Source organism: Vombatus ursinus, unplaced genomic scaffold, assembly GCF_900497805.2.
Source record: "Vombatus ursinus unplaced genomic scaffold, bare-nosed wombat genome assembly UNPS02009573.1, whole genome shotgun sequence".
NCBI classification, from domain to species: domain Eukaryota; kingdom Metazoa; phylum Chordata; class Mammalia; order Diprotodontia; family Vombatidae; genus Vombatus; species Vombatus ursinus.
Genome location: NW_020949351.1, coordinates 12,417,517 through 12,440,212, shown reverse-complemented (window position 1 = coordinate 12,440,212; position 22,696 = coordinate 12,417,517). Strand labels below are relative to the sequence as shown.

The 22,696-nt window shown below is 36.9% G+C and overlaps 1 protein-coding gene across 2 annotated transcripts in view; it reads right to left on the bottom strand.

The window, feature by feature from the left end:
• Positions 1-16,524: 16,524 nt before the first annotated feature.
• The window catches only part of SOCS6 (suppressor of cytokine signaling 6), a 57,750-nt gene continuing 51,578 nt past the window's right edge, over positions 16,525-22,696 (bottom strand). For both annotated transcript variants that reach the window (XM_027852435.1, XM_027852434.1), the window contains one exon: positions 16,525-22,361. In XM_027852435.1, coding sequence (XP_027708236.1) covers positions 20,637-22,244 — 1,608 coding nt within the window. In that variant the 5' untranslated portion in view covers positions 22,245-22,361 and the 3' untranslated portion in view covers positions 16,525-20,636. The remainder of the gene's footprint in view (positions 22,362-22,696) is intronic.

The following is a 22,696-nucleotide window of genomic DNA, read 5'->3' as shown; positions in this document are numbered from 1 at the left end:
TGCAGGAGCCTGCACAGGTGTAAGAGCCACCATTCTCACAGTTACATTTGGGGTCCATGGCTGGCAGGTAGATGTCAGGCACGAAGTTCTCACAGGTGAAGAATGAACAGGAGAAAGATGTATTCCATATTTTTTCATGCTATTAAATTCTTGGTATTTCGGTGGGAAGGAGTCACTAAAAATGAACCTACACTCTGCCCTTTCCCCATTATTTCCAGCACTGCTTCAAACTCTATCCAAAGTCTCTGAGCTATCTTTTTCTGATCCTTGAATTACTCTTGTACTGTATTGGAAGCAATTGGCAGATAGGTAGCATAGTTCATAAGGCTCTGGACCTGGCATCTGGAAGACCTGAGTTTGAATTCTGCCTCAAACCCCTACTAGCTATGTGACTCTGAGCAAGTCATTTAATCTCTTTGTATGTCAGGTTCCTCAACTATAAAATGCAAGAGACTCAATTGCTCTTTCAGTTATGATCCAGTATTACCCTGCTGTGTACTCCCTGACCTGGGCACCAAAGACTTTATCCCCATTTTAAGCTTTGGGTTTCTTGAAGCCATTGAAAAAAATCTCTCTGGCTCCTCCCACCATTAAAAGTTGGTGATTCTTTGATTCAATGATTAAGAGAGGACAATGAATTTAGAACTCTAAATTTCAAGAGGTTTGTCTTCTGGGTTACAACTGATTCAACAAGTTATTTTTAGATGATTAGCTCTATTCTACGCCAAAGGGAAAGTTGTTGTACTGAGGGGTTGGGGAGAAAAGGGGAAGAGGCGGTTCTTTCATAGGCATTTACAATGTAGTTGGGGAAATTACTTAAACAAAGGAAAATTCTAAATAACAATAGGAGTGAGCATGGGATTAAGTGCCAAAATGATTGATAGAGACATTAAGAGCTATAGGAATCCACCAGAGATTCTCAAGGGCTGGAGTGCTTGGGGAAGGCCTCACTGTACATATAGCACTTGTGTTTAAGGTGGACTTAAAGAAGCAATAGGAATTTACAGAGAAAAAAGGAAAGAAGAGCATTTTAAGGAGGAGCAAGACATAGAGTCAGAAATGAGTATAGTGTGTTTGGGAGGTAGTGTGGTTCAAGTAGAGGTTCTTTGCCAATATTCTTATAATATATTAAAATATGTAAATAACCAGATTAATATAATATAATAGTATTTTATTTTTGTTTGGACCTTGTGATTTTATTGGTTTGGGAAACCTGAGGAAGCTCTTTCTTTTAATACAGAAAAGTAACTATTCTGCAATTTATCATCTTAGAGAGCTACCTGGGCCTGCTAAAGATTTGATGACTTGTCCATGGCCACAGAGCCAGTACATGCCAAAAGCAGATCCTGAACTCATGTTTCTTTGACTCCCAGGATAACTTTCGATACGCTTCCCCTCACTACCTCTCAATAATAATATCAATAGCTAACTCATATGTATGTGTATATATTTATAGTTTGTGAAGCATTTTATATACATTATGTCATTTGAGCCTCACAGCAGCTCTGTAGGCACTACACTTATTATCAGACCCATTTTTTACAGATGAGGATACTCAGAATCAGAAAAGTGAAGTGATTTGTTCATGGTCAGAGAACTAGCAAATATAATAAGCAAGATTTCAACCTAGGTCTTGCTAACTCCAAGATCAACCATCTATCCATTATTATCCAATTTGGCTGTGCTAAGGAGAAGACATTAGTCCTACCTAGTCTTTTCGTACACAAAATCATACTCAGAAAATATTCATTTTGTAAGGAAGAGGCAGTTCTGTGCTCAAGGATGAGTTCTGCTTTTGCTCCATGCACAGTGTTCAGTTGTTTACACAGATATGACATAAGGCATCATTGTGTGGAGTTCACTAAGTGGGAGGAGAGAAATCTTAATTTTTTTCATCCAGGAAAGCTCAGATCAAACATACCATCTGCTTTTCACTGAGGTTCTGGTTTTAATCTAATTCTCTAGCCAAGACACAAGGAAATGAAGTGATTTGAGTAAAGTCTTGAAGTTCAGAAGATTTATCCACATCGACATCATAGATTGTAGAAGTAGAGAGATCTTAAAAAAAATAAAAATTAAAAGAAAGCCAAACATCCTTTTTATTCTTTAAAAAAAAGAATCCTACTACCAAGAGATTGTTACATAATCAGGCCAGGTAAGTTACCTCCAACTCCTCTCAACAGTTTTGGCTTTCTCTCTCTCTCTTCTATTCCACAATCAACAATCGTGGCTTTTCCCAGTCCTTTCTCATAGTGACAAGCATCCTGTTGCCAGCCTTCCTGGAGGCCTGCAAAAGCCATTTCTGTGAGATGAGAGCAGGGCAAGATTTCTGGCAGTCACTTCAAGCCTTTGGAAGGGAAGGAAAAAATGATTCCGTCATCTCTGTGGGATTTTGATATTGAATGCTGGCAACACTTCATGAATCTCCCTGGAATACTCAAAGTAGCCACTGAGTATGTCTCAGACAAAGTCCTAGAACCTTTGGGATTTTTCTTTAGAATCTGAGTTGCACACTGAGAAAGAATTAATCATGAGCCAGAGGATAAGAAGGTGATGCAATTGGGGGGTGGAGTGGGGAGGGAAGGTTAATATCCTTATGGACCTTTTCAATATATGCCCACCCAAGGAGTGATCTAGGTCTCAAACCTATTAGCTCTTATTACCTGCCAAGTGACAAACACCTGACAAATTGAAATGGAGTATGGAGTTGTGAGCCAATATGAGAATGAACCCAGGAGCAGTGAACTTATTTTATCTCTACTAGCAGAATTTTCAATTCATTTTTAAGTTATATATGCATTTAGAGCCTGTCTTGCATTTTAATTTCCTCTGAGAATACTAGAAATGCATTCTCACCCTCCTGTAGCCTTTTTAGTTTATAAAGAAGGGCAATCTTTCCATTGGACTCAATTTGGTAATATGTTTAAGTAATTTCTGTTTATATTGATGAAAGTTAAAATACAAGTTTCCTTCATGTATCCTACTGTGCCATACTGAAAAAGTTCAGAAATTTATTGAGGGAGTTCAGAAATCAAGTAACATCAATGCAGGTTATCCATATGAATTATAAACAAAACAGCCCAGCATTCATTCATATCCTTTATTTCATAATTCTAGACTGGGAAATGAATTAAATGTACAATTCATACTGAATTGCTATAACGGACTACTGGGGGATAACTATATTTTTTCCCTGAAATGTAGTGCATGACTAGAAACAACAAAAGTATATGTATACCTCAGTAAATAAAACCAAAAAAGGGGGGGGGACCCAATATTTGATTCAATTGTCTGAAAAAAAAACAAGCTTAAATTTTCCCCTCTACTTAACATTTGCTATATTTCTGGATTCCACCAATTGTTTTAAAAATCTAAACAATGAAAAATGATTTCCTCAGAAGGTAGAAAAAAAAACATAGGAAACTAAACTACTTTTCTAAAACTACTTACACACCAGCCATCGTTATTTGAGAAAGTCTGGTTAGGATGCTGATAATAACCACTAAGTGAAAAGGGTCAGGAAGTAGGAGTTGTTACAGTGTGACCCAAAAGGTATATGTCTAAATTTTTACATATATATATGCTTTTAGAGTATTTTTTGGTTAAAGCTCTAAAAAGTACATGCTTGCCACAAAGTGAATTATATTTGTGTTCTCTACATTATTAAAAGAGAAAGAAAAGTGAAGTTTAATTTCATATCCTTGTGGACTTCTGCAAATGTACCCTTATGACACAATGTGAGGATGGGGTCCCTACTAGAAGACATGGCTGGAAGACACCCTTGCCATGTTCTGTTCTAATAGTTCAAAGAGCTGTCAAAGTCTTTAAAAGCTATCTAGTAAATGATTTAGGATTATGCAAAGGCATGTTATCCGGAGACCCAGAAACAACAGAGAAAACACGTAAATTTTCAGCTTCACTTCTTAGTTTATCTTATTCATATGAGGAATGTGCCTGTGACATCTGTGCATAAGTACTGTATTGTATAAAGGAGGAAAAAATTGTTTTAAAATCTTAATACAAAAGTTCAATCATTTGAATTATTTATTTTTACCTTTCATTGTTTGGAGGAAATTTTAAGTTGAATCCACAGAGACTGAGTACTTTCCTCTTCAAACTGCTTATTTTTTTTTTCCTTAGATCCTCAATCTCATGGGACATATAGTGTGCTGTTAACACAGCCCCAAAATGACAATGCCCAGAGTCAAAGCCCACACAGTTCAGACTGAGTATGCTCAGGGTCAGAGCATAGTCCTAGGGCCTTTGATCGCCAGGCAGCCTATTTCCCTTTGGGGAAATCCAAAAGTTTTTATTCTAGCACTAAAGGGTCTGAAGTATTATCAGATCATAGGATCATAGATTTAGAGCTGGTAGGGACTTTAAAGACACCCAGCCCAACCCCTTCATTTTGCAGATCAGGAAACTTGAAACCCAGAAAAGTGAAGTTACTTTCCCAAGGTTACACAGCTGAGTTGGGATTTGAACCCAGGTCTTTTTGACTCACAGTTCAGTGCACAGTCCAGATTTATATACCTGAACTCACATGAAGGAGAGGAGATGTGCTTGATATCTGAGGCACTAAGTGATATAGGAAAAATACAGTATGTACCTTCCATTTCTTCCAAATGCCTCCTTAGGCAGTGTAATTTTACTTGCCCCTCAACCATATCTCTCTAATCCTCACTATCTCCCTGTATACTGGCCCTTTTCCTGATGCCAAGAAACTTGCTCAGAACATTCCCAACCTTAAAATCCTTCAGTTGATCTTATAATCCCTATCTTGCTCTTCTTTCACAGTCAACTCACAGAAAAAGCTCTCTGAATTCATCCCATACTCTTTTCAACCAGTTGCATTTTGACTACTGATATCATCTCTTAATTGAAATTGCTTTATCCAAGGTTCCCAATTATCTCTTGATTGGTTTTTTTCAGTCCTCATTCTTTTTTATTTCTTTGTAGCATTTAATACTGTTGACCACTTTCTCTTTGTAGATACTCTCTCCTTCCTGGGTCTTTGTGCACTGCCCTCCTGTTCCTCCTCATGCCCATCTGGCTGTTCTTTCTCATTCTCCTTTGCCAAATTATCATCCATGTGCCACACCTTAATTGTAGCTAACCCCCAAACCTCTGCCAAGAGCCCTCCAATTTTATCTGTATATATCCTTGGTGATCTCATCATCTCCCATAGGCTGAATTGCAAATGATTCCCATATCTATGTACCTACTGCTAGCCTCTCCTGAGCTCCAAGTTACCACCTTCCAGTTGTACATCTGCAACCAAGTTCCCATAGGCAGCTCAAATTCAACATTTCCAAAATAAAACTCAATTTTTTCCCCTAAATCTACCCTTCTTTCTAAATTCTCTAGCAGGCACAATCCTTCCAGTCACCAGGTTCATCACCTTGAAGTCACCCTCAACTTTTCACTTTACCTCAATGCCCTCCCCTCATATCCAAATGGTTTACCTACGCAATATCTTTTGCATCCATCCCTTTCTCTCTACTCAAAGCACCACCAGTCTAGTTTAGAAACTCATTACCTTTTATCTGGACTATTACAATAATCTCCTAATTTATTTCACTAACTGTGTTCTCTCTTCTCTACAGTACAACTACCAAGCTGATGTTCATAAAATACTAACATGACCATGTCAGTCACTCTTAGGAAGTTTCAACTCCCTATCACCTCTAAGACAAAACAAAATTCATCTGGCACTTAAAGCCCTTTGCAATCACTGATCCATCTTTCCAGACCAATTTCACATTACTGTCCCTTATAAATTAAGTGTTCCATTAAAATTTGACTAATTACCCTTATCTCCACCTTTGCAGAGGCTGTCCCTGTGGCTGGAATGCTCTCTTTTTCCATCTCCTCAACTTGGAATCCGTAGTTCCTTTTAAGGCTAAACACAAGTTCAACCTCTTACTCTAAGCTAGGGGTGAAGAACCTGTGGCTTCAAGGCCACATATGTCCCTCTAAGTCCTCAAGTGTGGCCCCCTGACTAAATCCAAACTTCACAGAACAAATCTCCTTAATAAAAAGATTTGTTCTATAAAATTTGCACTCAGTCAAAAGGTCAAACCCAAGGACCTAGAAGGCTACATGTAGCCTTGTTGCAGGTTCCCCACTCCTGTGTAAGCCTTCCGTAATCCCCCTCCTTCTCAACCCCCTCCACACACATCATAATTACTTTGAATTTCCTCCAATATCCCAATGAATCTGGGATTTCAGTATGCAGTTGGATGTATATTCCAACCCATCTACTTCTGTCCATCCTGTGGGAGTCTCCTTTTATTTTTTTCTCTCAGTTTGCTGCAAAAATTTGCCACAAAAGCTCTTCCAGCCATACTGAGATCTTCCTCATAATTTCTTCAGTGTACCAGTAGTCTTAAGCCTGACTATTAGTTTCTTCTCATTCTTACTACATGAGTAGCTCATCTTTTTTAATCATACATTTCTTTCGTATGTTTTAAATCAATAGTCTTAAGAAATTCTTTGTAATGTACTATAGTCAGCTCATAGTCATCATGTATCTCTCTTGACCTTTGGATGATCCTCAGTTACAACTCCTTGAATCACTTTGTATTGACTTCATGCATGTTTCATATGTATTTATTTGTGTGTATGCTGTTTTCCTTTCTCAACAGAATGGAAATGCCTGCATGGCAAGGACTCTTCCATTCTTGTCTTTCTATCTCCAATGCCCAGCACAACATCCTGCACATAGTTGGTATTTAATAAATGTCTATTGAATGAATAACTGGAGGAGAACAAACATGAATTTCATCTGGTCAGTTTCACTTCTCCTCAGCTTGGTGTCTTTTCTGTCTTGTATGAGATCAGGTTAATGCATCTGTCAGTATCTCTGTCTTCAGAGGCATCTTAAAGTGAGGCAGTGAATAGAGTGCTTTGCCTGGAGTCAGAAAGATCAGAGATCAAACATGGCCTCAGATACTTAGTTGCTGTGTGACCCTGGGCAAGTCACTTAAAGTTTGTATGCCTCAGCTTCCTCAACTGTAAAATGGAGATAATAATAGTACCAACCTCCCAAGGCTGTTTTGAGGATCAGATGAGATAATACCTGCAAAGCATTTAGCACAGTGCCTGGCACATAGTAGATGCTTAATAAGTGCTTGTTTCTTTCCTTCCTTTAGTACTAGGAAAAGATCTGTTGAGTTTTCCCCAAAGGGAAATAGCAGTACTTGACTATTAAAGTCCATCTAACTGGTTCTTCCAGGCACACCATTGCTTTCCTCCTCTATGCCAATGTTCTCTTTCAAAATCATCTACCCTTGTATCAGTCTCATCATGTCATATAGTGATATGCCTAATATATAGGTATATAGATATAAAACTGGTAAAACTGCTTTTTTTTTTTAGGAGGAAAGGAAGGAGGTTATGGAACTCTTCAGTATTCTTTCCAGAAAGGGAAGCCATTAGACAAATGTTTAGGTCCAAAGATGCTGAAACAATATGCACATCAAAAATAAGCAAAACATTGCAAATGTTGGTTCAAATGTAAGGCTGTATGGCTGTGTAGCTGTGTGGCTGTGTAAACTGAGTGCTAGAGCTCAAGTCAGGAAATGCTGTCTTCACATTCTATCTCCAATAGCTGTCTATAGAAGGGGTTACCTGTAGTACTTACCTCCCAGGGTTGTTGTAAGGTTCAAATGAGATAGTTCTAAGATATTTATAGCAGCTCTCTTTGTGGTGGCAAAGAACTGAAAATTGGGAGGATGTCCATCAATTGGGAAATGGCTAAACAAGTTGTGGTACATGATTACAATGGAATACAACTGTGGCATAAGAAATGATGAACTTGATGATCCTAGAAAAACATGGACAGATTTGCATGAAATAATAAAGAGTGAAATGAACAGAATCAAGAGACTGTTGTGTATAGTAACAGCAATATTGTCTTAAGAATGACTGAGAGAATAAGTTATTCTATTATAAATACCCAAATTAACTACAAAGAACTTATGAAGGAAACTGCTATTTGCATGCAGAGAAAGAACTTATAAATAGATGTATAGGAGGATATATGTATATACATATACACATACCTATTTATGTCTAATGGTAGCCATCTCTAGGGTGGAGAGGGGAGGGAAGAAAAAAAGGAAAAAAATAAATTTACATGATAACTATTATATATTTAAAAGGAATAGCTAAGTTGTACATAATAGATGTGCAGTTTCATATGCAATCATATTTTTTATCATATTATGTAATGGAAATGCTTTACTCCATAAATTAAAAACAAAATAAATAAAAATTTAAATTAAAAAATAAAGAAGTAAACAAACATTTATTAAGTACTTACTATGGGCCCAGAATATATCCTCCTTGCACAATTATGGCATAGAGATCATCCTGTCAAATGCTCTCAAAATGAAATAGTTGGTTCATTTTTGCCCTGCAAAATATTCTAGTAAATCTTACAAGATGAAAATATAGATACAAAAATGTTTCAACACCCAGTTGTACTCTCAACTCTCTTTCAACTCAACTTCAAGCAATGAAGTATCCTGAAAAGAGCATTTGGAGTCAGAAGGCCCAAGGTCAAATCTTTGTTCTCCTACTTACTATGTATGTGACATTGGGCAAGATATTTAACCACTCTTGAGCCCCAGTTTTCTAATTTGTAAAATGAGAAGGTTGGATCACAGTCTCTTCCAGCTCTAAATTAATCTATGGTCCAATGATGGGATCCATTATTCTAGTTACATTATATGTGATCCAAGGCTGAGTGACTCCAGTCTTTCCTATACCTCTAGCAAAAGTAGGCAGTGTGGGAAGATTGTTAAGAAAGCATCTTCTAAATGTTGGCAAGTTTTTGATGAGGGCAGAGAAAAAAGACAACTTTATAAATCAATCAACAAACATTTATTAAGCACCTACAATGTTTCAGGCACTGTACTAGGTTCTAGAGATAGAAAAACAAAAATGAAATTGTTTCTGTCCTCAAGGAGCTCATTCTTATGAGAAGAAACTAAGTACACATATGCAAAATGTATCCAGAGTAAATACAGAATAATTTTTGTGGTGGCAGAGGAAGCACCAGCAGCCTAGGGACTTCAGGAAAAACCTCATGTAGAAAGTGGTATTTAGAACACTAGCTGCAGGGACACTATTGGTGGAACTGTGAACTGATCTGACCATTTTGGAGAGTAATCTGGAATTATGCCTAAAGAGTTATAAAACTGTGCATATACTTTAACCCAGCAATAACACCATTAGATCTGTTTCCCAAGGTGATTGAAGGAAAGGAAAAGGACCTCTATGTTCTAAAATATTTATAGCAGCTCTTTTTGTGGTGGCAAAGAACTGGAAACTGAGGGGATGCCCATCAATTGGGAAATGGCATGGGGTGGAGCCAAGATGTCAAAGTAAAAGCAATGACTTGTTTGAGCTTTCCCCCAAACCCCTCCAAATACCTGTAAAAAATGGCTCTAAACAAATTCTAGAGCAGCAGAACCCACAAAAAGACAGAGTGAAACAAATTTCCAGCCCAAGGAAACTTGGAAGGTCTATTGTGCCAGGCTGGCAGAAGAGCACAGTTCAGCATGGGCCACAACAGCAAAGACGGGGCCCCTGAAAACCTGAAACAGGTCTCAGGGGACTGAATCACAAGCAGTTGTAGTGGTTTCCAGACTTCTCAACCCACAAACACCAAAGACAGCTTAGAAGGTCAGTAGAAAAGGTCTGTTGGACCTGGGTAAGAGAGGAGCGCAGCCTGGACCCAGTGTAGTGGCTACTTCTGGAGCTCTTGGCCCACAGATGGTGGTGGGATCAAGCAGCTGACCAGAGAGGGGTTAAAGGGATCTCCTTATCAGTGCTGAGGCAGGATTCTCTTGCTTCACCTGTGCTTGGATCTGAATCATAGTCCTGGGTGGCAGTCCTAGGGTGAGGAGGAGCACTGGCGTGGTGGAGCTTGTAGTGGCAGTGGAGAGAGAATCCTCCTCACAGTTCCAAGGCAGAAAAGAGGGCTTGTAGTCACTCATAGATCAGAGCACAGGCCAGGAAAGGAGTAAATACCTCGCTCTTGGTGGTACCACCTTGGAAGAACTGAAAACTTACAGGTCCCTAGAAGTATCTCTGAAAACAGCTGCACAAAACCCTCAAAGCTTGGGACAGTTCATTCTCCACACTGGAAGCAGACCTCTACCTTAACAAAGAGTTTAAAACTCAAGAAATTGGCTGGGATCATGAGCAAACTGCACAAAAAAAAAAAGTCAGATCATAAAATCTTTCTTTGGTGACAAAGAAGATCAAAACATACAACGAGAAGACAACAAAGTCAAAGCTCCTACATCCAAAGCCTCCAAGAAAAATATGAATCAGTCCCAGGCATGGAAAAGCTCAAAAAGGATTTTGAGGAGCAAGTAAGAGAAATAGAGGAAAAACTGGGAAAAGAAATGAGAGTGATGCAAGAAAATCATGAAAAACAAGTCAACAGTTTGCTAAAGGGGACCTAAAAAAATACTGAAGAAAATAAGACCTTAAAAAATAGATAATCCAGGGCAGCTAGGTGGTGCAGTGGATAGAGCACTGGCCTTGGATTCAGGGGGACTTGAGTTCAAATCCATTCTCAGACCCATAACACTTACTAGCTATGTGACCCTGGGCAAGTCACTTAACCCCACTGCCTAGCCAAAAAAATAAAATAAATAAAATAAAATAAAAAATAAAAAAAAATAGATAATCCAAATGGCAAAAGAGGTCCAAAAAGCCAATGAGGAAAAGAATACCTTCAAAAGTAGAATTGGCCAAATGGAAAAGGAAGTACAAAAGCTTTATGAGAAATCAAGAAATTATAAAACAAAACCAAAAGAATGAAAAAACAGAAGACAATGTGAAATATTGGAAAAACAACTGACCTGGAAAATAGATCCAGGATAAAGAACTTAAAAATTATTGGACTATCTGAAAGCCATGATCAAAAAAAGAGCCTAGACATCATCTTTCAAGAAATTATCAAGGAAAACTGCCCTGACATTTTTGAACCAGAGGGCAAAATAGAAATTGAATGAATCCACCAATCACCTCCTGAAAGAGATCCCCAAAGGAAAACTCCTAGGAATATTACAGCTAAATTCCAGAGTTCCCAGGTCAAGGAGAAACTAGAGCAAGCAGCCAGAAAGAAACAATTCAAGTATTGTGGAAACACAATCAGGATAACACAAGATTTAGCAGCTTCTACATTAAGGGATCAGAGGGCTTGTAACATAATATTCCAGAGGTCAAAGGACCTAGGATTACAACCAAGAATCACCTACCCAGCAAAACTGAGTATAATCCTTCAGGGGAAAAAAATAGATATTCAGTGAAATAGAGGACTTTCAGGCATTCTTGATGAAAAGACCAGAGCTGAATAGAAAATTTGACTTTCAAATACAAGACTGAAGAGAAGTATGAAGAGGTAAACAGGAAAGAGAAATCATAAGGGACTTATTAAAATTAAATTGTTTACATTCCTACATGGAAAGATGATATTTGTAACTCATGAGTCCTTCCTCAGTATTAGGGTAGTTGGAGGGAATATATATAGACAGAGGGCACAAGGCGAATTGAATATGAAGGGATGATATCTAAAAAGTAAAATTAAGGGGTGACAGAGGATTGTACTGGGAGGAGAAAGGGAGAGGTAGAATGGGGTAAATTATCTCACATAAAAGAGAGAAGAAAAAGCTTTTACCATGGAGGGAAAGAGGGGAGAGGTAAAAGGGAATGAATTAATCTTACTCTTATCAGACTTGGCTTAAGGAGAGAATAACATACATACTCAATTGGGTATAGAAATCTATCTTACCCTACAGAAAAATAGGAGGGAAGGGTATAAGGGAGGAGGGATGATAGAAAGGAGGGCAGATTGGGGGAGGGAGTAATCAGAAGCAAACACTTTTGATGAGGGACAGGATCAAAGGAGAGAACAGAATAAATGGGGGGGTGGAATAGGATGAAGGGAAATATAGTTAGCTTTTCACAACATGACTACTATGGAAGTGTTTTGCATGACTACATGTGTATAACCTGTATCGAGTTGCTTGCCTTCTCAATGAGGGTGGGTGGGGAGGGAGGAAGGGAGAAAATTTGGGACCCAAAGTTTTAAAAAAAAAATGTTAAAAAAATTGTTTTCACATGCAACTGGGAAATAATATATACAGGAAATGGGCTATAGAAATCTATCCTTCCCTACTGGAAAATTGAAGGGGAAGGGGATAAGAGAAGGGTGGGAGGGAGGGATAGAAGGGGAAGGGGTATTTAGAATGCATGCCATCTTGGGGTGAGGGGAGGAGATGGGATAAAAATTGGAACTCAAAACTTGTGGAAGTAAATGTTGAAAACTAAATATTAATAAACACACACACACACAAAAGGACTTAGAAATGCTAATCAACTGGAATTCCAGAGATTCATGATGAAACATGCTACTCACCTGATAGAGAGGTGACGGACCAAGAGCAGATTGGATTGTACATTATTTTTTGATGTGACCAATGAAGAAATATTCATTTTTGCTTGATTATACATATTTCTAACAGAGGTTTTGTTCTTCTTGCTTTTTCAATGGGGAGGAGGGAGATGGGAGGGAGAAAAAGTGGATGTTTGTGAAAGTAAAATAAAATTGAAATTTAAAGAGCACAAGCTGCATGAGGTCAGGGACTATCTTTGCTTTTGTATTTGTATTCCCAGCACTCAATGCAGGGCTTGACCCATAATAAGCACCTAAATTCTTTTTCATTCATTGATTCATTGATTTACAGAAAGATAGATTTTTCTAGCTGATGCTGATATACTACTTTATACTTTTGTAAGAATTCTAATATTATTACCAAGACAATGAAAAAAAAAACTACCAGAGCTATTTCAGTACCATATCTTACAGATATCCTAGAAGTTGGTAGAAATGTGGTCAAATGGGCAACCTTTGCTCAGATTCCAGTGACTCCCCTTTGTTTAGAGCAGTGATCTCCAAAGTGGAGGACCAGAACCTGACTACAAGTGTTGTGTGATCAACCAATTAGAGGGAAATACAAGTTGCAATCTTGCCCTCTCTATAATAATGGTCACTTGTGAGGTTTGTATCCATGATAATCACATCTACCCTTATCCTCCAACATTCCCCAACTGTCTCTCTCTTCTCCCTCTGTCCTCTGCTGTGTAACTTACCAACCTCCCTTTTCTAAGGTTAGTTATAACCCAACCCTGACCTAAGCATTCCACAGCAACAGTTAAGTAACCATTAGGAAAATTTCCAGAACTGGTATACTCACTCCTCCCCCTCCCCATTACCTCAGGTTTGTGGTAGATACCCTTTGGAGTGAGGGTTATGCTCTCCAGGCATGATTAAGAGCTTCCTCGTCTCCCTTTTTCATTTTGGGTAGAGCAGAGTAAATAGAGTAGGGTAAGCTATTTTTCCCACCCCTCAGCCAAACTTTCTTATTACTGTTTAGGGCACCAACATCATTCCAGGCCCTAAGGTTGACAATCAACCTCAGTCATACTTGATTCCTCACTCTCACCCCACATATTCAAGGCACCAAATCTTGTTCCTATCTCTACATCTCTCCAACCTCTAATCCTCTCTCCACTTACAAAACCAGCACATTAGTACAGACCCTCATCACCTCTCCTCTGAGCTTTCAAATTGGTCTTCCTGCCTCAAGCCTTTCCCTACTCTAATCCATCCTCTTCATACCTGCCAAAGAACTAAGTTAGTAACCATATTAGTGGACAGTTGACATATGCAAGAAATGTTGTGAAGAACTTATGAAAGCTGGCAACTAATTAAAATGTAGGAGGTGGGACATAAGGGTAAGGAAGGCATCAAGGCCATGAACCTTAAGAGACTAGAAGGTGGGTAGTGCCTTCAACAAAAATAGGAAACTTGGAAACACAGCTGGGTTTAGGTGGAAGATGATTTCTGCTCTGTACAAGCTTGAGTTTAAGTTCCCTGTGGGACATCAAGGTGGAGTTGCCAAGCAGAAAGCTAGAGAGGCAAGAATGGAGCTAGAGATAGATAGGTTCTGGAATCATTTGTACAAACATAATTGAATCTGTGGAACTTATAAGATCCCCACGTGAGAGTATGTTTCAAGAGAAAAGAGCCTAAAACAGAACTTTCGGGAATACCCTCAAGCAAGCCCAGAGGAGGAGGATAACCCAAGAAAAGAGCATGAGGAGCAGGATGACAGGTTAAGAGGAGAGCTAGAACTAAGTATGATCATGAAAGCTGAAGAACCCAGGGAGTATAAAGACTGTTAAGTCTACTGGATTTAGCAATTTAAATGTCATTAAACCTAGAGGGCATAGTTTTGGTGGGGGGGGGGGGCGTAAGAAGATAGAAAACGAATCATTATGAGGAAGAGGAGACTTGTTTTTTTTTTTAGGAATTTGGATGTGAATGTGGAGTAAATTACAGAATAATAGTTTTTGTAAATGAAGGTTTTTAAGGATGAGAGTGATGGGAATGCTTTTAGGAGAGGGGAAAGATCCACTAAATTTAGAGGTTGACAGAAAGGCTAAGCTATAATCAACACCACTATCAGAGAGGTTGGCTTTGACAACAACCTCTTTGTCTCTAGGATGAAGTCAAGGGGAAAAGAATTGGAGAGGTATTTTGAATAAAAATCTAACATGGAGTTCATTATGCATGGCTTATATCTTCACAGTAAAACAGGTGAGGTCCACAGATGAGAGAGAATAGGTAAGGGGTGACATATCAGTTTAACTCACTTTATCAGTAAAGTATGGACAGAACACAGTAGACGTAGTTATGTATGTTTTGGCACCCGACTCCTGAAGAGGAACCAGAAATAGACACATTTCAAAGAATAAAATTTAAATTCACCATAGCGTGCAAGTGGTTGATTCACCTATAAGACTTTTAGTTTATGCAACATTGGCACTCACAGTCAATTCAGACAATCAATGGGCTGGGAGGCCTCCTAAGAGAACAGGATGTTATATATAGAGCAGGGGTTGTTAACCTTTTTGTATTAGGGACTCTTCTGTCTGATGAATATGATCTCTAAGATCCAGTGACACTGCCTTTCTTGCTGTTCCTTGAATAAGACACCCCATCTCTTGGCTCCAGGCACTTTCTCTGGCTGTCCCCCATGCATGGAATGCTCTCCTTTCTCACCTCCGCCTCCTGGATTCCCTGGTTTCCAAGTTCAAGCTAAAATCCAACCCTTCTACAAGATGCCTTTCTTGATCCCTCTTAATTCTAGTGCCTCCCCTCTGCTAATTATCTCCTGTTTATCCTGGCCATTGCTTGTTTATCATATTTCTTTGCATATTGTCTCCCCCATTACACTGTGAGTTCCCCAAAGGCAGAACCTGTCTTGTGCTTTTTTGTATCCCCAGGACTTACTATGCATGGCACATTAACAGGTGCTTTATAAATGCTTATTGACTAAACAATTAAAACACATAGGATTACAAAGGAAACGAAGTATATTAAAAGTTATCAAAATGAGTTTACAGACCTCAAGTTAAGAATTTTTGACATATATGATCTATAGTTAGATGACTTGGATTCTAGTCTCAACTTAGTACTACTTACTGTATGATCCCCAAGTTCAAGTAATTTCTGAGGTTTCATTTTCTTATCTATGATATGAGAGTGTTACTTCCACAATTTATCACATAGGGTGTTAAAAGTGTAATAAAAAACATTGTTCTTATGTAAAATTGTTTTGCCCAGTGCTTTCAGAACTATTCTCATAGAGATCTGTGATTCTCTCTTCCTAAAAGTAACCCCTCCTCAAATTTTTATAGGACTTTGACTCTTTGCTCTTATTACATTCTACCTTGCTATTGTTTTTATTTTAATATGTCTTATACCCTTAGATTGGGTATAATTAGATTGCAATATCATTAAGAGCAGGATAACTGCTTGTCACTTTTGTATGCTTGTACTTGATAATAACACGTTGTATTTGAGAATGTCCTGTAATTCATACTAATTCATTCAGGCTAGCACTCATTCTGTCTTTCCTCAATTAGTGAGGAAATACATAGACGTTTTAAAAATTTATTCATTACCTGCTCATCCCACTTGCTCCTTCCTCTGTGTTCACTTCTGGTTCCCAACTCTTTTTGACCCTTACAAATATTCTGAAAGACTCCTGTAAAACAACTGCTTTTTTTATTTCAGTGAATAAAATTCTGTTTCCTAAAATATTTCAATTGTAATTTTACTTTTTCCTTTTCCAATAAATGAAAATAGGTAACAAAATATTTTGAAGTTTAAAGTGTAGAAAAGTGGAAGGAAGCAGCAATACATTTACTTATATTGAACTAGTTTTTCCTTTCTTTCTAATTTTCTACAAATGAGGGGATATATTTATTTTCTATATAAATAAGAAATAAAAAATATAGTTGATTACATTTCATCTCTTTACTTTAAGTTTCCTGATCAGGACACATTCAGAAATAATTTGGGCAACCACACAAATTAAGTTTAAAATTTGCTTCATTCAGATTATTAAATATAGAATACTAAGCAGATTATTTTGTGAATGAAATTTTTATTTACACATTGTATCTAGAAGCAGATACATAAGTTCTTATACAATTATTTTCCAAAAATGTGCAAGAAATTACTATAATTTTGTTTACAAACCAAAACACATATTAAAATCAATGGACTTTGGATAATTCTCATTCTGTGGTGTGCTCAGTACAAATGGTACACACCTGGTTTGACATACAGAAAAGTGTAAACTACAGCAATCTGGATTGCAAGTATTAATTTCATGGCACTCCATCACCACTATAAAATTTCTTTAACCCAACATGTATACTTAATACAAAATTCTATAAGAATTTTTCATGATCTGTGGGTGTAGAGTATGGAACACTTTTCAGATACAGCAACTACACAACATTTTCCATATTATGATTAACTATTAATAAAAAGGATGTTTATAAAAAACATTCTTTACAGGATTAAAAAAGTATTAAAAGAAACCAAATTTGCGATTACTACCGTACCAATAATTTTAGTTTAGGATTTAAAAGTTATTCCTGGAACAGGGGATTGTTCCTTATTAGTGTATTCAACAATACTATCTATTGCTGGTAGTGTGATTCCATTTTCAAATTCATAATTCACATACTATGAAATGCAGTTAGGATTAAAATAAAAATTATTCTTCTGAATCAGTCATAAAGTAATATCTCTTATCATGAAAACTATGAAATATACAATATTTTAAAATTGGCATTTCTGAAAGCAGTGATCTTAAGAAAAATATTTAGACTTTTGTGGCACCAGCAAAATTCGAGACATTGCATATTCATTCCCTACTTAAGACTTCACTAATTTCCATCCTGTTTTAATAATACTGGCTCAGCAATTATAAAGTAATGTTTAATGTGTAATTTATGTTATTCATCATATTCCAATAATTTAGCCTTTTGGCACATTGTTTTCTTTAAGAGCAAGATGGCTGATCTAAATGGCTGGTTCAGAAATTCTAGATTTAAAAATTATTTTTCATTCTACAGTCACTTCCTAACCTAAAGGTTTGCCTTCCAAACTTTAAGAGTATTGCACCAAGTTGAATGAGAACAATTTTTCCTTTGTGGTTTGTTTGTTTTTTAAAACATCTTCAAGTACTTTCAATAGTATTCTGTTATTATTCATTTTACACAGTAGTGTACTAGAAGTATGAAAATAGCGTTTGTCATTTAACACGTTTCATGAGGATTCATTTTCCTCATCTCTTATTATTGGCAAAAATTGACAGAACTTTCCTTTTTACTTCCTTCTCATAAGCAAAGATTTTGTCAGCATAGATTTGGGTTACGCCTACGTGAAACACAAGCTATCATTTGATATAGTTCTTCAAAAGTCAGTCAGTTTAGGCTGGGGGAGGGGGGGGACGGGGGACCAGTCAAACTGCATCATGCAAACCCAATAACTGGGTGACTGATGGCTTTGTCTTAGCATTTTCAACCAACCTCCTTTAACACAACAGACACAATCTTCCTAGTTAGATTGTACTTCCTCGACCTGCAATGACTGAATAGCTGCAATGTACTTCAATCTCCGTTATGTTTATGATTATACATTAATTTCTTGGCATGTGTTTTTTTTTTTTAAATTTTGAGGACAGTTTATAGTAATTTCAGTTAGGTCAGCTTTAAGGATAAAACTACTTTAAAATATTATTTTATATTAAGGACACATGTGAAAGCATATCAAGAAGTGGCAATATGAATTAGAAGACTATTACTATTTGTATTCCAAAAACATAAAAGAGGATTATAAAAACACTTGGCTAAACCAAGCCAAAAAAAAAAAAACCAAAAAAACCAAGCTTAATTCAGAATTCAATGACCAGATCTCAAACACAGTAAATACATGAAATCATTTCAAAATACAGGCTTCAGACTATGTTCAAAATTATTCCATGTGACCAAATTGAAATATAGGGTGGTCTAAAAGTTACTGGGCATTTCTGCTAAGTGGGGCCTAATAAACTGGCATATATGTAGTAGCATGAGTAAATGTTTCTTTAAGAGGAAGGCATTGTCAATATTTTTCTAAAGAATTTCTTTGCATTATCTCTCTAGTAATTCCCATCATCAACAGGAATTTAGAACCAGGCCTTTTGCATCAATTTAAATGTGATGTTTAAAAATCAGTCCTCTGGGGAGAAAACAGTACACCATAACAGAATCTTGCATGAGTTCAAAAACTTTTTATCACTCTTAATTCAAATCACTAACGTGAACATTTGGATTACTAAAATCTACTCCATTTTATTAAGTGAAATACATTTTAAAGTAAAGAAAATTAAAGAGGCTTCTTCTCAACAAGGTATAATTCCATAAAAATGCAATTCCATCCTTCCCTTGCTCCAAGTAAAAGCCATAATAGCATGGATATCTTTACTGGGTAAAATCTTTGAAGTTCTTATTCTCCAAAAGCAAACAAAAAAATGAGGATGCAAGTTTACATAAATATATCTAACTGACAAAGTCAGCAAATGCTACAGTATATAGAGATAGGAGGAGGAAAAAAACGACAGCTTAATAACAAGGGAAAAGCCTCCAAATCTTCATCTGATAATGGATTGTTTCCTTTAAAGCTTTTTAACTTGCAAAAATTAATTAAGTCTGTTCTAAGCCATTCCAAAACAGTGCATTATAACACCAAGTAACGATAAAACAATAGACATTACAAATTGAGGGAAGGAGAGGTGGAAGGGAAAGAATTCTTCATCATTAAGAAAAATGAAAATTATTTGATTTGCTATGAATTGGACATCAAAGTTATTTAACACAATTAGGTTCTAGTGTTCTTTAAACAAAATGTATAATTCTACATCAGAGTAGTATAGGGTCCATGAAAGAGAAATATTTCACTGACTAGCAGATGCTGAATTCTTTTCATCCCAGATTACTGAATTTACAAACCACTTTCCGAATGGCAGTAGAAATGGGAGGCATTAGGACCTCAGTACTCCTGATATAAGCTTGCTAATTCTTAAATACATATACTCCATACTTCCCACAGTTTATCATCTAATGAAATTCTGTATAAATCAAGCACCTTTCCATAATCACATGTGAAAAAATGTCACCTTAATTTCAAATACAAAATAGTACATTTTAAAACTTTTATCAGTTTTAGAGTTGAAATATAATCAAATTAATGAGAATAATTTGTACAATCAAGTTCTAACCAAGAAAATGTCAAACAAATTAAATCACATATAAAATATTTTTGCCAGAGGGCAATGTAGGTAACATAAAAATCAATGTTGGCAAAGAATATCCTATGTGATCTATTATCATGAAGTATTTCTTCAATTAATATTCTACTTTCATGGTAAAATTGATGTTAACCAATTTGTGCCCGAGTTTAAGTAAAGAAGAGGTTTCGTGTCCTATACTAGTAACATATTTTTCAAGATTTTTAAAAGGAATGCCATTTTTTGGCAGCCAAGTAAACCATAAAATGAAAATGGAAGCAATGAAGTATTTAGCTTCTTGGAATCAAAAAACAAATAAAAACTCAGAGATAATTAACAAAACAAAAATGACTGTTTCAAAAGATATGCTGCATTGTCTACGTTCCATTTACCTTTAGTTACATAATTTTATATATTCCAAATTAAGAGTACTTTTTTAAAGCATGAGATAAGATACTGACGCCAATTTTAATTTTTTTATACTAGTTTCTTAAAGATTCTTTTGAAAATGGGTCTTTTTGAAGAGACGAGTAAAAAGTTTAATTCAATTTTACTTATGGTTGAATACACATGAAATGTGCTTTTAATGCAAAAAAATCACAGTGGATAGCAGCAAAGGATTTGGAGGGGAAACTAAGTATAATCTTATAATTCACATTGTGATTATTCTGCACATTGATGAAAGATTTCACACTTCTAAAAACCTCAAGATTTTTCCTTTAAAAAGCAAAAAATAAACTTAAGACACCTTGCCAACACCTCCCGTCCCCAAATAAAACAATGCATTACTCTTGTTTACACATAAAACTGAAATAGTTATGGCAGCAAAAGATTCTGATAGCAATGTAAGTTTGTAAACTGTATTTCAATCTCTTTTTCTTGTTCCCAAAGTGCAAGATGCAAAATTCCCATAAACTTTCAGTAGTGCTTTTCTTGTAAATAATCCTTCATTTTGTTTGGCAAAGGCAGTTTTTGAATCAAGTCTATTCTGGTGTATTGACGTATGACAAAACGACACAGGTACTGCAATGAACGTACTTGCATGAACCGTGATACAGGATTGGTCAGTCTGACAGGGTAGGTTGCAGATCCAGGCAACCGAGACCGTGAATAGCAAAAAGCTCCATTTTCAGAGTCCCTGATTGAATGTTCAATTAGATCCACTATAGAAGTATGCCCTTCTACATCTGGTTGTTCATAAAAGCTAAACCTACCATTCGAATGTTCAATTCTAGTGTGAAGTGTCTTACCATGGGAGCGAAAGCTCAAGCTTAAAAGGTAACGGTCATCAGAACTATCACGAACAAGAAAAGAACCATCAGGCACATTTGCCAGCTTTCCTTCTGCCTCCCAGCGTGTAATTGGTCCCCAGTACCATCCCTGTTTTGCAAGTTTTTTCAGTTCCTCTGTGAGACTTGTCACAACCATAGGGCCACTATTTTGTACAGAGTCATAAACTCTTCCAACTCCAGGAGCAGTGTTAGGATCAAAATTCAAATGGCAACGCATACTTTCAGACACATGTGTATCTGTGCCGTTCAGTCCACTAAAGTTCCTTTGGATTTGATTATTCTGCATTGGAGGTAGCAATGGTGAGAGTGGAGGGACATCACTGTGATTAACTCTTGGGCTTTGCAACATGACTCCTGTGGTGCCAATCAACAAGCCGTTAACTGCCTGATCCACAAAGATATCTGGGGCAACTACTATGTCCTGGTCTACCTGGCTCTCATCCTCATGGAATGAGTTCCTTCCTACTTGAGAAGGAACAGCTGAAACTTCCATGGGAGAGGAACTGTCCAGGCAATAACTACGTGATCCTTCCAAAGGATACATTCCCTCATCTAAAGGCACAGTATACTGAATGTAGTCCTGAGGCATAAGTCCAATAACTACAGGCACATGATCATCGATGTGAAGATGCAGGTCTCCATTTTGAGATTCTGTACTTTTTAATGCACTGTTTTGTTCTTGGAACACACTATCAGACTGCAAATCATGAAAATCTTTTCGAACGCCATTCAGTGCTGGGCTTGGATTGGAGGAGTGAACCAAAGCCTTGACTCTTACTTCCATTTTGATACAGGTTTCCTCTGAATTTGTTGGACGAAGAGGCCATGGAGTAGGACTATAATGATGACTACGAAGGGATGTTGACCTTAATGGTCTTTGAGCTCTTACATCTTTAAAGACTATTGGAGCTGATGAAGAAGAGAAGGTATCCTCATCTGCAGAGTTCACAGATGGTGGGCTGCCCTTACCTTTCTGCTTTTGTTTTGCTGAAAGTCGCCTTTTTAGTGTACCCATTAAGCTTTCACTTTTGGATCGATTTTTCCCACTCTTCTCATCTTCACTGTTGATTTCACAGCTGGCCAAATCTTTACCATAGCAGCTACTAAACAAGGAATCATCTTTTCCAAAGTCAGTGGTTAGTGATGGTTGTTGTACTACCACAAAATCATTCTCCTCCTTACTTTTATTCAAGTTAAAAGACTTTCTAAAGGTCTTAAGACTAATTTTCTTCATTATGACTGGTTACCAAATCCAGTTGATCAATTATTTTCTGATACGCTCTTCCCAAAATATGTAGCAACACTCTATTAGTATGTTTTCTTGGTTTCATTTAACTTTCAGAGCCATGTCCTATAAAGAAATTAAAAAAAGAAGAGAAAGTTAATATCACAGAAGTTAACCATACCCCAAATTTTTCTAACCCTCATTTACTCCTTTTTTAATGGCCCACTAAGAAGATGCCTTTGTGTGTTTGTAGTACAGTATTTCTCACACAGCAAATCCTATTCTACCTCCTATTTCAGGGTTGTGAGGATTAAATGATAATATCTTTATAGTGCTTTGCAACCTAAAAGCACTATACAAACTTGGATTATCTATTATTGTTGTGCAATTTGTTTTGTTTGTGAATTGCCTGTCTCCCTTTCCTATTTACATCTGGTATTTACCCATTTACCCCCTTTAAC